Consider the following 15,226-nt stretch of genomic DNA (forward strand, 5'->3'; position numbering starts at 1 on the left):
TTTCAAGGACTGGTGATATCACTAAACAGAAATAGAAATCTCAGAAGGTAGAGTAGATTTGGAAACCAAGCAAAATAATATGGGGGAATTAAAGAGAAGTTTTGTTATTTAATATGTCATTTAATATGTAACAAAATGTTTACTGGGTACCGATGATAAGACTATACTACATATATCTGTAGCAATGATTCCTTTTCAATGATTAGTTTTCAAAGATTGCTTAATGACTCTTTCTATTAAGTACATACATAGAAATGATGGTGTAATAACTAAGATAGTAGGCTTTAGAATTAGTTTGCCTGGATCCAAATCCTGATTCTACTACTGACTAATCATATGATCTTGTCAAATTACTTCTAGTCTTTCTTCTTCATTTCCTCATTTGTAAAATGGGGACAGTAATACCTATTGCAAAGGACTGTTCTGGGTATTAGATGAGTTAACATGGAAATTATTTGGCCTAATAATACTTGACACACAATAACTGCCCAATGAGTGTTAGTAGTAACCATAATACTTATATGGTATAAATTAAATCTTAAGAACATAAAGTAGAAAATTTCCTTCAATAAATAATAACACAAAGTTTAGTTCCATAATCTGGCCAAAAATGAAGATAGAGATAAAAAAAGAAATAAAGGCAGAAAGAGAAATGAATGGACAGATTTTAAGAAACACAAAAATAAAAAGGAATCAAAAAGAGGAAGAGACACTGGTGAAAAAACATAGTTATATACAGACAAGAAGTCCCTCATTCCTGATTTACAAGTTATATTGTTAAATATGGTCTATTCAAAATAATTCAACAATATTTTCAGTTATAAATAGCTCTGCAAGTAATTATGTAAAAAATAATAGTTTTGAACAAGTATTGGAAAGAATAAATTTCTATGGGAACCTCAACTTAATTCTTAAAAATTATTTGTATTCTGTTAGTGACCTGTATAATAAAGAAATTACAAAAATCTGGAAAGAACTAGGATTAAGAAATGATTATGTTATGTATATTATACCACAATTTTTAAGAAAAGTATCAAGTCGTAATTATATTCAGGATAAGTGTAGTTTATACTGCTAATTAATCTTTGTAGCTAAATCTGTTTTAACTAACTTAAAAGAGTGAATTAGAAAACAAACTTGTAAGGCCATATTAAACATTTATTTTCAAACTAGAGGCCTGGTGCACAAAATTCATCCACGGGGGCGGGGGATGTCCCTCAGCTTGGCCTGCACCCTTTCACAATCTGGGACTGCTGCCACCTAACCGCTCACCTACTTGCCTGCCTGATTGCCCCTAACTGCTCCCCTGCTGGCCTGATCGCCCCCAACTGCCCTCCCCTGCCGGCCCGATCACCCCAACTGCCCTCCCCTGCTGGCCTGATCACCCCAACTGCCCTCCCCTGCAGGCCTGGTCGCCCCCAACTGCCCTCCCCTGCTGTCACGTGAGGGCATCGTGTGAGCGCGTGACACCACCTAGGCTTTTATCATATAGGAGGATATTAGATTGCAAATACTCCTTACCTCAAAGTCATCATCGTCTCCTTCAGTGTAATGTGAATGGTTGTCTGGATTGTTCACTTTGTCCAAAAGTTCAACTGCTAGGGCCCTAGAGAGACCTGGCTGTCCTACAAACGTATGCTAAGTGAAAACAAAACAATTTCATAAGTATGCTTTTATATCTATGGCTTACAGAAACGTTATTTGTATTTTTCCATTCAGTATATATCAGAGATAAGTATATGGGAACCTCCTAGTACAAATAAATTATTAATCATGGAATCCATAATTATATATTATAAAGCTAAAGAATCTTTGTGGAATAAGTTTATAACATTAACATAGAAGGTAGTAAAAGTAAAACTTTGGCTATAACAATGACATTCATTACTCATGTCATTATGCTGATAAAATTATGTTAATGTACAAAGACATACAGTGAAATGATGACATTTAATAGTTTTCTTAGACTGCTATACTCATTGATTTTTTTGTACTATAAAAATATTTAACAAACACATATACACACAGAGCATTCTATAAATTAACAGAAGAATCCAAGAAAAGCAATTTTAATATGACAGCAATATTTTTAATAGTTTTCTCTATGGCAGGGGTTGGCAAACTACATACAGTTCATGGGCAAAATATGGTGCACTGCCTCTTTTTGTAAATAAAGTTTTATTGGGTGTTAAAGCCACACCCATTTGTATGTGCTATCTATGGCTGCTTCTGTGTTACAAGGGCAAAACTGAACAGTTGTGGCAGAGGCTATACAGCCCACAAAGCCTGTAATATTTACTGACTCTTTACAGAAAGTTTGCTAACCCCTGCTTTAAGAGATCACTAACATTTTTATATTAAAAAACCTAAATACCTTTGTTCTAGTGATATGCCTAATTAAGACATGACTACAGAATTATAATCCCCTATAATTTCAATGACTTACAGTCAGAAGTCTTTCAGCAGTTGGTCTTTTTTTTGGGTTTTTGGTTAGTGCTATTTTGACAAAATTATGGAATGTTGATGACCTTAAAATAAAAGGAGACATGTACAAAAATATTTCACTAATGTTAGTTTTTTGGTGTTACTAAATAAAGTTCTTACAAGTAGTTAAAAAGTCTGAAACACATGATTTTTTCCCCTTAGGTCTCTTAACTCTATATAAGCCAAAAAACAAAACCCAAAGCACAGATATTCCTTGATGCCCTGGCCAGTGTCGCTTAGTTGGCTGAGCATTGTCCCATGCACCAGAAGGTCGCCAGTTAGATTCTTGGTCAGGGCACATACATGCCCAGGGTGCGGGCTCAACCCCCAGTAGGGGGCGTGCAGGAGGCAGCCAACTGATGTTTCCCTTTCACATGGATGTTTCTTTCTCTCTCTCTCTCTCTCTCTCTCTCTCTCTCTCTCTCTCTCTCTCTCTCTCCTTCCCTCTCCATTTTCCCCCTCTCTAAAAAAAAATAACAATGTATTTAAAAAGAAGAAAATGTGTGTTAGTTCCATCTCTTAAGTAAAATTCCATTAGTTAACAGAATAGTAATATATGAGCTCTAAAAAATACAGTAAAAAGCAGAAATGCATAGCTGTATCACTTACAGGATTCATAATCTATTAAACTTAGAAATCAAAATGACCTTTTCTTATTGCCTAATTTATGTAGTATGTAAATGTTCTGCTACACCAAAAGAGTTGAATGGTGAGGAGATAGGGTGGGTAATGTAAAAGATTATTTAAAGCCTTTAAAAGGTCATTGAATTTCTTAGAAACAAGGGCAAAGAAGGAGTGATTTTAGCAAGCAGAAGAGTTTTCCTGCCACCTGAGTTGATGAAGCAGGGAAAATGACATAAATTAAAGGAATCATGCTTGGATTATTAATTAATAGCAAAGATGGATATTTGCACCATAGCCAAAATTCCACTGGAAGAGGGACTGGGCAAGAACCAAAGAGAATAACCTTAGTTATTACCAATGACAGCAAACACTCAGCATTTCTCTTCAGAAAAATCACATTACTGCATTACATTTGGTGACTTGTGGAGGAGATAACATGGAGTTACATAGTATCTGAGACTGGCAAAGGTATCCAATGGTAATGACTCCTCTGGAATCTGTGAATTCAGTGGTTATAGCTAATAGTTATTCATTCCTGAATGAATATTCAGTCCCTCCTGCCATAAACCCCTCCAGTTTTAATTGCTTAGGAACTTGAGGTGACAAGGAATAGGAAGAAACCTGTGTCAATACAAAAGAATACAGCTAGCAGAATATAAACCTTTTTTGGGAACAGGACTCTCAGAATCTGAAATAAGATATGAACATACAGAATTTGGGGGGGGGGGCATGGACCATAAAAGAGACCCATGTAAATCTAGATGAAAAAATAACTGAATTTAAGAACTTGGAAACTTATTTGCATACGTTTTAAAAATTAAATGTATGGAAAGACATTACCAGGTAAACAATTTTCAATTTTTATCATTCAATTGAAGATGTCCTTATGAACTATAAGAATATTCAAACTGCTTTACTTTTCATAAGAAAGAAGGTATTAGAATGAAAATATGTAATAACCTTTTCTTTTTGGAGGAAAGCGGGGGGGGGGGGAGAGAGAGAGAGAGAGAGAGAGAGAGAGAGAGAGAGAGAGAGAGAGAAAGAGAGAAAGAGAGAGAAATATACCGATGCAAGAGAGAGACATTGAATGGTTGCCTCCCACATGCCGGGGAACAAATTTGCAACCGAGTATGTGCCCTTGACCAGAAATCGAACCCAAGACTCTTTGGTTCTCAGGCCAACACTCTAACCACTGGGACACAGGCCAGGGCAGTAATAACCTTTTAGAATATTAGGGAAGGAAGGCAGAGAAAAGTCATTAAAGATTAATTTAAGTGTCATGATATCTGGGAAAACTTTTCATATCTCTTCCATAAAAGTCACCAAGTAATTAATGAAAGTACAGAGTAAAAATATGACTTTTCAAAGTCAATGTATTTATTTCAAATCCTTTCCTCACCACATCTCTTACCCAAAAATGCCAAAACATAAGAACATGATCAGAATTTTTTAAGAGAGCAACACATTATAAAGGAACACTGACCAGAAAAACCTAGATCCTTACCATAGCTCTGTAAGTAAATTAGATGTGTAACTTTAGGTAACTGTTGTTTAATGCCTCTGGGCTTTAGTTTCATTATCCATAAAATACAAGAACTAAACCTGTATCCCTTTCAAATGTAAAATTCTATAAATCTATATATTATTTAACTTACCATTTTGTTTTGTCCTTTAGTTTTGGGGGCTGAAAATTACTTTTGGACATTAAGAAGAGGGCCCTGAAATAAAAACTTCAGTTAAAGAGCAATACCAAAATACTTTTATTACTACATCTACTAATCAGATGAATATTCTGTAATAAATTTATACAAGATTACTACATAGGTAGACACTAATGAAAACTGGTATAAAATATGGAAATTAATTTTTTTATATTTTGGAAAACCTATGGAAAATTTCCCCTGGCTAGAGAAAGGATCTTTAAATTTCAAACAAGCTCTTATTCACATGGCAAAGCTACCAAATGTTAGAGAAGAGTTTTGTGATCATACTGGTAAATAAATAACTGATATTTTATCTTAGATAAAAATCTATATAAATTGTATATCATTCTGTAACACACCTAACATTAGGTTTTATGTTTAACTGAAGATTTGCCTATATAATTATTTTGGGTCTATAGGCAAATCATGTTGACTTCATAGTCTGTTTTCCTTTTAGGCCAATAATTTCCCACACCCTCTCATTATGATGATACAGAAGTCAACCTACAAGAGAACTTTCTTTATCTGCAAGTCTACCTGTGACCCATTTTCTATGTTTTCTATGGACTATAGGGGTTGAAGAATAAAGGATTTAAGAAGGAAGTTCTAAAATGCTCTATTTCACTAATTCCTACAAAACCCCTTCCAGGTTTCTAAGCAAACTCTTTAGTCTTTTTTTTTTTAATATCAAAGATATTTTCTCATTTTAAAAGCTAAACAGTGGTCGGCAAACTGCGGCTCGTGAGCCGCAGGTGGTTCACGAGCTGCAGTTTGCCAACCACTGATCTATAATAATAAAAGCATAATATGCTAATTAGACCGGACAGCCGAACGTCCTTCTGGACAAAGCTGCGGCTGTAAGGACCGAGGGCAGGCAGCTATGGCTGGCAGAGGCAGCAGTGGTGGGGTAATGGGGGCGGCGGGGCTTTCCCCTGATCGGCCGGTTGCCTCCCCTGAGGACTCCTGGACTGTGAGAGGGGGACAGGCCGGGCTGAGGGAGCACCCTGCCAGTTAGTGCACAAATTTTCATGCACCAGGCCTCTTGTTCATATATAAAGGAAAACTGAAAAAGAAATAAAGGTCTATACTCCTACAACCCTAAGATATTATTTGAAATTTTCTGCTCTTCTTTTTAGTCATTATCTTAATAATAACCAATTACTACATCACTGTATTAGGTAATATTATGTTCTGCTTTTTCTTCTTCTTCTTTTTTTTTTGTTTTTTTTTACTAATAATCAATTTCCCATGTTGCTTTGTTTTATGTAATAGCTGCCCTTAACTACTAAATAATTTGCTTAACAACTCACCAATTATTGGACATTTAGATTCCCCCCCTCCCCCATTATCCAGAAATGGATAATCCTTAGGTTGTTTTTTTCCTGAATAATTTCCCAAGTATCATTTTCTTAGTGAAATTACTGAAACATTTGGATGGCCCATAACAAATAATGTCTAAATTACTTTTCTAAAAGTCTGCATTTTTTGACATTTCACCTAAATGTAGATATCTCTTAACTTGTATAACTTTAGTTGCTTGTGAAGTCAAATAGTTCTCCATGTTTCTTTAGTACTTGCTCATAAACAATTTATATTTTGCCTATAAAATCTTTGAATGAGTTCCTTATGTAATATATATTATTTTGTCTATCATGTGAGGAAAACAAATTACACATTATGTTGATTTTCTTTTTAACTTTATATACTATGTACTTTAAAAGTTTAAATTTTAGTCCAATTTATCTTTTCACTCAAAATATTAAAAACTTTCAAAGGCCCTCAAATTTTTTTTCTGAGACAATTTAACCTAAATGCAAATGACAATTATACTAAGCACACCTCTTTATCCCTAGGAAAAGTAAAAAACAACAAAAAACATGCTGAAATGAACAACTAAAAAAAATCTCATCTGCAGTCTATCATGTTTATGAATCTACTTAAGACAAAAAAAGAAACAAGTTCAACTGACAGAAGAATGAATGTAATGACTTAAAAAAGATTTCAGACAGTATATACTGTTCGCTCCTTGTTGTTTTAGGAATAGTAATACAATCGAGCAGGGTTTAGATGAGATTATCCTTAAGTCCCTTATAACACCTCTACCATTTTAACATACTTGAAAATTAGCTTGGGATATCCAACTTATCAGTATCTCACTTCCCAGAAGACCTATTAATAAGTGCATAATTTTAAATAGTGAGAACACCTCATTGGATGAAGATCAAACATAGGTGGTTGAAGTTCTCCAAGTTCAATTGCTGTTATTCCTACTGCCCAGATATCACAGAGCTGGTTGTAGCCACCATTCTTTTCTACTGCTGCAACTTCTGGGGCCATCCTAGAAGGAATCAGTGAATATATCATGTTTTTTTTTTTTTTTAAATGATATGAAATCTGCTACTTTTGTCATATTCACTAGACTTCCCGGAGGAAAAGGAGCTGATAGACATTTGCTAAGAAGAAACTTTATTTTAAAAGACTTATAAAGACCTCATACATACAAAGACACACATTTTTTAAATTCATTATTTAAAAACCTTGAATCCTCTCCTCTGAATACTAGTGCTCTGAGGAAAAAATCGTGTTGTCTTATTTTAGTTTCTGTTTTGTAAATCTTGTTATGTAATATGGGAAAAGAAAATGAACACCTAAATCCCTGTGTAAGTCAGAGAAAAGTTCCCAAAGGAGGTGAGACTTAAATAATGAATTATCAGGGAGCTAAGAGCAGTAGGAAGTTGGGACATTTTAATCAGATGAAACAAGTGTAAATGAAGGGAGACAAGAAGAGAGCATGAAATATCTGGAGAAGTGATAGGACAGTGCTATTCAATGTATGATATGGGTCATAAATTTCTTGCTATGAGTCTGTGATAAGTAAAGAAATTGAGAGTAAGCATTTATTCTCATCAAATACATAATCATTTTTCAGTTTGTCATTTTTAATTTATTTTACTGAAAGGTCATTCATTACAGATAGTTTGAGCGGGACAATAAAGTATTTGAAAAATGAACATCTGAGATGGTGCTAGATGGACCATGAATGGCCTACTGAGTATATAAGAAATTCAGACTTTACTGTGAAAATAAAAGGTTAATTATGGGGGTAAGCTTGATCTAAAACTCATGGCAACATGAAGGACAGTGTGAGAGGAGGTGAAACCAGCATTATGCAGATGACTTAGATTATTTCAAAAACACAAGGGAAAAAACAAAGGATTTTTTTGAAGGCAGTGGCAGAGGGGACAGAATAAAAGGGGTTGACTATAGAGAATGATGTGAGTATAAAATGCTTATGCATAAACAAGTATAGCTATTATCAAACAGCTGTTTTGAATATATACAAGACTGAAGGTCAACTGAGTAGTGGAGTTGGAGTTATATCTACCTGGCAGTCTGTGATGTAAAATGATGGTATCTGAAGTTATAAAGCATAGATGATATTGCTCAGGGGAAATATTCTTTTATTTTTTAATGTTTACTATCTTAAAATTAATTTATATTTATATTGAATACCCAAAAGGTAGAAGTTGCTTTTATATGCACTTAGGTTACAAAAAGTTATACAACAAATGTCTCTCAACTAAAATGTGGTTAAGGATATAAAATACATATACTAAAAATGACAACAGGTACATGTACATGCTCTTTGAAAGTACTAGATACATAATAATGGGTATAGAAACAAAGAGAAGAAAATGACCACCATGGAGCAAAGGTGACTGAAGGCAAATTTCATAGAGGAAAGGAGCTGAGCTAGAACCCAGAAAAAGCATGTGGGCTTCATCTCCTCTGCCCACTGGAATCAGGTGTTAGTGGCTAACTGCAGCACCAAGCTGATCAGGACTGTTGCACTTCCTGGTTCAGTGGAAAACAGAGATGTGACCAATCAGTCAGCCATGGGTGAGATAAGGCAGAGAGTATGCCACTCTTCAGACAGAACAGGACTTAAGACAACTATACTAGGAAGGTAATAACCAATATCTGGAATAGTCACGGTACAAAAAACTGATAATTTTGACTAAAGAACAGTGTTGATTGGGAAGGACAGTCACAGAAAAGAGATTAAAGAGGGAAATAGGCATGTGAAGAATGAAATTTTATAGGTAACCTAATTCACCTGTTTTCTTTTAACTTTATTTAAATGAGATTTATCAGGGCTTTTTTCTGTGGTTGAAAGTGATATGTGTTGACTGAAGAGAATTTGGAATATATGACAAAATATGGAAGAAAACAAGTTATCAATTATACCATCCAAAGAGAACCACTGTTTCACATATTTTATCCATAAATTTAAAACACACACATACCTTCTATAAAATGGTATAATATTGCATATACTACTTTTAATCTTCCTTTTTAAATTAACATTATATCACAAGCCTATCCACTGATCTTTTACAACAGGATTTTTAATACCAGCAATTTCTTTAATTTGAATGAATGTACATAATTTCCTTAACTAATTTCTACTGGATATGCATATATTCCCTCTATTTTTCATTATTAAAGTATTTGATAAAGTTCTTAATATGTAAATCTGTATGTCTCTTTGATAAATTAATACAAGCAGAATTGAGACTAGAACATAAAAATTACTTAAGGAAAAAAATTGTTACCAAATTATCTTTCAAAACTGTCCTACAAATTTCTACTTTCATTATCAAATATTTAGTGATAGTGATAGATATTACCCATGATTCCAAATATTTTCCAATTTGATAGAAAAGAATGTAATTATTTAATTTGCATTTTTGGTCATCATTGGGGAAATTTTTTTCATATTTTATGGTATCTTATATGTATGATTTTAATAACTCTGCTTCTAAGGAAACATTCTTTATTGACTTATTAAGAACTTACATATTGCCCTGGCCAGTTTTTCTCAATGGTTAATGCGTTGACCTGCAGACTAGAGTCCTGGGTTAGATTCCTGGTCAAGGGCACGTACCTCAGTTGCAAGTTCCCCAGCCCAGGTAGGGGCGAATGTGGGAGGCAATCAATCAATGTGTCTCTCTCACATCACATTGATGTTTCTCTCTCTATTTCCACCCGCCCCCATCTCCTCCTTCCCTTCTACTCTCTCTAGAAAGCAATGGAAAAATATATCCTTGGGTGAAGATTAAAAAAAAAAAAGAAGAACTTATATATTAAAGATATTAAAACCTAGTTTGTCATATTTTAGCCATTACTTCCTGGTTTGTTACTTGCCTTTCCCTTTTAAGTGGGTATACATAGAGTAACTTTAAATTTTCATGTAGTTAAATCTATCAATTTTTCCCTTTAACATTTTATGCCAAGAAAGGCTTACTCAACTCTTTTTTAAGTTTATTTTTATTAATTTCAGAGAGGGAGGGAGAGAGTGACAGGAACATCAATGATAAGAATCATCAATTGGCTGCCTCCTGCACACCCCTACTGGGCATTGAGCCCACAACCCATGACTGGGGAATGTGCTCTGACCAGGAATCAAACCGTGACCTCCTGGTTCATGGGTCAACGCTCAACCACAAGAGCCACATGGGCTGGGCTTGGGCTACTCAACTCTTAAAGCAGATAGTCATTGATACTTCTTCTGGTTTTAGTTTTACATTTGACTATTCCCATATATAATTTATTTTGATATTAATATGAGGTATAGAGCTACTTTAAATTTCTTTCCAAATAAATAATTATCCAAGTAATAAAATATCCAACCTTTCATCAAACTTTAAATGGCACCATTTATAATATTGAGTAAATGATTTTACATATTGAAATTTATTACTAGGCTTTCTATTATATTTCAATTATCTGTCTTCACTAATGAAAGCAGTGTTTAATTAATTTATTTTTAATGTTGTTTTTTTTTAATTGATTTTAGAGAAGGAGAGAGAAACATCAATCGGTTAGGTTGCCTTCTGCATACACCCTGACCGGGGATGGTACCCGAAACCTGGGTATGTGCCCTGACTGGAAATCGAACAGGAACCTTTCAGCGCACAGAACGATGCTCAATCAAGTCACAGTGGCCAGGGCTGAAAGCAGTGTTTTAGAAAGATTATTTTGTCAGTAACTGGTAGGATGCATTACAAGTAGGGTAGGATGCATGAGTTTTAACAAACAGATAGCAAAGTCCAAGATTAAAATAGAAGCAATATCAAAAGAAAGGGTAACAAAATGACAAGAGATTGTAATATGAGTTTTTCTTTTGAAACTCTCATACCTATGAGTGCTCTCAATACAAGATCCCAGAGATGGCAGGAATTATTAGCATTTTAACATTGACAAAGCTGGACAATGAAAATGAGTATTGAAGTTTCCCAACCCAATTAGAACTATGATAGTATCAAGGAGCATGCAAGCCTTCAGACTTCCTAAAGAAATGAAAATGCATAAAATTCAATTATAATATAAATTTGTCTTACCAATAAGGGGTGCCAATGAAAGATTTTCTCTTTGCAATTGTAGCTGTTATTTTTGCAGCTACACCAAAGTCAGCTGGTAGAGAAAAAAATAAAACAGAAAATTTTAGTTCTTTTCAATAAAAGCATTAACATTTCTAAGTTTCATCCTTAGCCTGACATTATTAATAATTCGAATAGTAATGCTAGGGAAATGTATAAAAATTGAATACCTAAATTCCTTCTTGCTTGGTTTATAACACACCCATTAAAAGAAAATAATTTACTGGTGGCTTTACTAGAATGAAAATGTACATTATTAAGGACAAAGTTAATAAAAATATTTTTGTGACAAGCACATTAAAGTTAATTTGAGCCCGACCAGTATGGCTCAGTGGTTGAGCATTGACCTATGAATCAGGAAGCCACGGCTTGATTCCAAATCAGGGCACATGCTGGAGGTTGAGGACTTAATCCCCAGTTGGGGTGTGTAAGATACAGCCCATTGATGATTCTCTCTTATCATTGATGTTTTTATCTCTCTTCCTCTCCCTTCCTCTCTCTGAAATCAATAAGAACATATGTTTTTTTAAGTTAATTTGAAAAATAGAGCAAAAAATAAAACACCCACCTGAATTCCTTTTATTCTAACACAACCAGGTTAGTATTTTGGTGCTATTATAAAAAAAAGTTTTTTGAGTGTACCTGGGGGAGGAAAGTTGGTGGGCTTTGGCTAAGCAAAAAAGTTCTTTTTCTATGTATAAACTTTGTTATTGTTGCTAAACATGGTTGTAAAAAACTAAATACAAATATAGTTCATTTTTTTCATGTAACAGATCACGGGATTTTACTCTTACTCTTCTTAACTATTAATTTGTTTTAAATCCTCATCCAAGGATATGCTTTTATTGATTTTAGAGAGAGAGGAAGGAGGAGAGAAACACCAATTGATCACTTCCTGTACACGCCCTGATTGGGATGGAACCCGCAACTTTCCGGTGCACAGGTTGACGCTGCAACCAACTAAGCCACCTGGCCAAGATGACTGACTGAATAATGTTTCTTAAGTGGATTTATCACAGCTTAACAGTTTTTCTATTGCTAAAACTATGCTCTCATTTTCTTCTATTACATATGATATTATGATTAACCCTTCTGTGAATATGGATTTTTTTATCTTTAGAATTAATCTCCTTAAACTGAGTCTCAGGAGTAAAATTGCAGGGTCAAACAATGAACATTATTGTGGCTCTTGACATGATTATTAAACTTGTCTAATGTTAAAATTAAAATTTGGGAAAAATGTTAGAAACTTGAAATAACATACCTAATTTTACATCGCCATGATCTGTCAATAAAATATTTGCACCCTAAAACAAAAAAACAAATACTATTTAATTAGTATCATAAAATTCATTCCAATAAAATTATCAATTTAAACATATTAAATAAACTTACTTTGATATCTCTATGCATTTTGCCTTTAGTATGCAAATAGGCAAGACCCTAAAATTAAAAAAATAAAAGATAGCATTAGCAAAATCGCAAAACTGAAGCCTACACTTCCTGCTTGAATGGCTTTCTGGTGGTGACCCCAGATGAGTTTCTTTTTACTAGTCAATATTTACTATATTTTAAGATTTCAAATTCATTTCTGATAAAAATCAGAAATATTTTACTACTGGGGGCCCCTCAGCTTGGCCTGTGCCCTCTCGCAGTCCAGGAGCTCTCGGGACGTCTGACTGACGGACATCCTTAGCACTGCCGCAGAGGTGGGAGAGGCTCCTGCCACCACCGCTGCGCTCACCAGCCGTGAGCCTGGCGGCTCCTGGCTGAGCGGCGCTCCCCCTGTGGGAGCACACTGACCACCAGGGGGCAGCTCCTACATTGAGTCTCTGCCCCCTGGTGGTCAGTGCGCGTCATAGCAACTGGTCGTTCCGCTGTTCGGTTGATTTGCATATTAGCCTTTTATTATATAGGATAACACCATCTCCAAAATTAAGAAAATGAACATATTTATTGCTCCCAAAAGTTTCTCCCACAAACACTGAACTGCTTTCTTTAAATTAAAATATTTTTTATTATAGAAAATTCACATATAAAGTCTGAGTAACAATACAATGAATCCCTATGTATCCATAATCTAGACTCAACAAGTGTGAAATCATGATCAATCATTTTTATTTTTTTATTATTATTACTACAACTAGTAGCCCTGTGCATGAATCCGTGCACCAGTAGCTCTCTGCGGGGCCTGGCCACCTTGCGCCCGCTGCCCAGAGGCTCTCCGCGGCCCAGAGGCCCATCTGCAGCCGGGCGCAGAACACATGCCTCGTTGCCGGGGCAACAACACAAGCGTTCCCTCCACCCCTGCCACTCTGTGCCCACTGACCAGAGGCCCTCCAGGGCCAGGGTGGAGCGCTTGCCTTGTTGCCGCGGCGACAAAGCAAGCATTCTGCCAGGCCACTCATGCTGCCCACTCTCAGCGGCCGCCCCCCAGGACTGGGGGACTCCAGCGGGGCTGAGAGGATGGGCGCTTCCATATTTGTGATGGAGTGACGGTTAATTTGCATATTACCATTTTATTAGATAGGATGTCATGCACCGGGGGAGAGGGTGGGGGGGCATCCCTCAGCCCAGCCTGTGCCGTCTCGCACTCCGGGACCCCTTGGGGATGTCCAACTGCTAGCTTAGGCCCGCTCCCTGCCAGCAGTCGGACATCCCCCAAGGGGTCCTTAGCACTGCCGCAGAGGCAGGAGAGGCTCCCGCCACTGCCAATGCACTCATCAGCCGTGAGCCCGGCTTCTGCTGAGCAGCACTCCCCCTGTGGGAGCTCACTGACCACCAGGGGGCAGCTCCTGCATTAAACGTCTGCCCCCTGGTGGTCAATGCGTATTATAGTGACGGGTCGTTTCACCGTTCGGTTTATTTGTATATTAGCCTTTTACTATTATATAGGAATTTTTTTGTTAATCCTCACCTGAGGATATTTTTCCATTGATTTTTAGGGAGAGTGGAAGAGGGAAAGAGAGAAACATTGATGTGAAAAAAAACAAATCAATTGGTTGCCTCCTGCATGAGCCCTGACCAGGGTCTGGGCTGGGGAGGAGCCTGTAATAAGGTTACTTGCCCTTGACCAGAATCGAACCTGGGACCCTTTGGTCCACAGGCTTACACTCTATCCACTGAGCCAAACCAGCTAGGGCTCATGGTCAATCTTGTTTCATTCTGAACCTCACAGTACCACACACTCCCCCTCTACCACCATATTATTCTGAAGTCTCAGATTTCATATAATTTCATCCACTAAGACAGTGACTTTAAAAAAACATACATAACCACAATGATATTATTATACCTCATAATTAACAATTATTTAATACTATCAAATATCCAGTGTTCACAAGTTAAAGTGGGATTCAAACAAGGTTTGTACACTGCAATTCGTTGAAATGACTCCTACTTCTCTTTTAATCTATAGAATCCTGTGCCATATCTTATTACATTTTCCTTGTAAGTTTTTGTTAAAAAAAGTGCTGTTTATCGTGTGCAGTCTCTCAGGATTTGGATTTTGCTAATTACATCCCAATGATGTTGTTTTACGTTTTTCTGACCCCTGTATTACCACTAAATGAGCGCTTATATCTAGAGTCTTGATGAGACTCAAGACTGAATTATTTTGGTAAAATTACTTCATGGGTGGTGCTATATTAGTCAGAGTTTAGTCAGGAGACTAAAAAAACATAAGTTATTTGAACTATAGAACTAAAAAGGAACAATGAGAGCAACAAATATTACAGCAGCAGCAACAGCAGGAAGCTGCTAACAAAACTCTAGGACCTGGAAGAGCAGGGTAAAGAAGAGGGTGGAATTATTAATACTTAGAAGCCTGGGAAAAGATTCCTGTAGAACTGAAATTGAGATATCTGAGAAGGTGCTAATGTCCACAGAAATTACACAATGTCTGGCTGTCTTTTAGTGATATTAACTGGTCTGATACTGATCTGATTTCTGTCATGATAGATCATTTCTGAA

General features: G+C 36.0%; 1 protein-coding gene across 1 annotated transcript in view; it reads right to left on the reverse strand.

The window, feature by feature from the left end:
* The window catches only part of MAP4K5 (mitogen-activated protein kinase kinase kinase kinase 5), a 109,441-nt gene that overhangs the window by 46,276 nt on the left and 47,939 nt on the right, over positions 1 to 15,226 (reverse strand). Inside the window, exons 7-13 of the mRNA XM_079768429.1 lie at positions 12,650 to 12,697; positions 12,519 to 12,561; positions 11,216 to 11,288; positions 7,018 to 7,149; positions 4,764 to 4,826; positions 2,447 to 2,528; positions 1,522 to 1,638 (exon numbers count right to left, since the gene is read on the reverse strand). Coding sequence (XP_079624555.1) covers positions 1,522 to 1,638; positions 2,447 to 2,528; positions 4,764 to 4,826; positions 7,018 to 7,149; positions 11,216 to 11,288; positions 12,519 to 12,561; positions 12,650 to 12,697 — 558 coding nt within the window. The remainder of the gene's footprint in view (positions 1 to 1,521; positions 1,639 to 2,446; positions 2,529 to 4,763; positions 4,827 to 7,017; positions 7,150 to 11,215; positions 11,289 to 12,518; positions 12,562 to 12,649; positions 12,698 to 15,226) is intronic.

This window comes from Cnephaeus nilssonii (assembly GCF_951640355.1).
Source record: "Cnephaeus nilssonii genome assembly, chromosome: 4".
Classification (NCBI taxonomy): Eukaryota; Metazoa; Chordata; class Mammalia; order Chiroptera; family Vespertilionidae; genus Cnephaeus; species Cnephaeus nilssonii.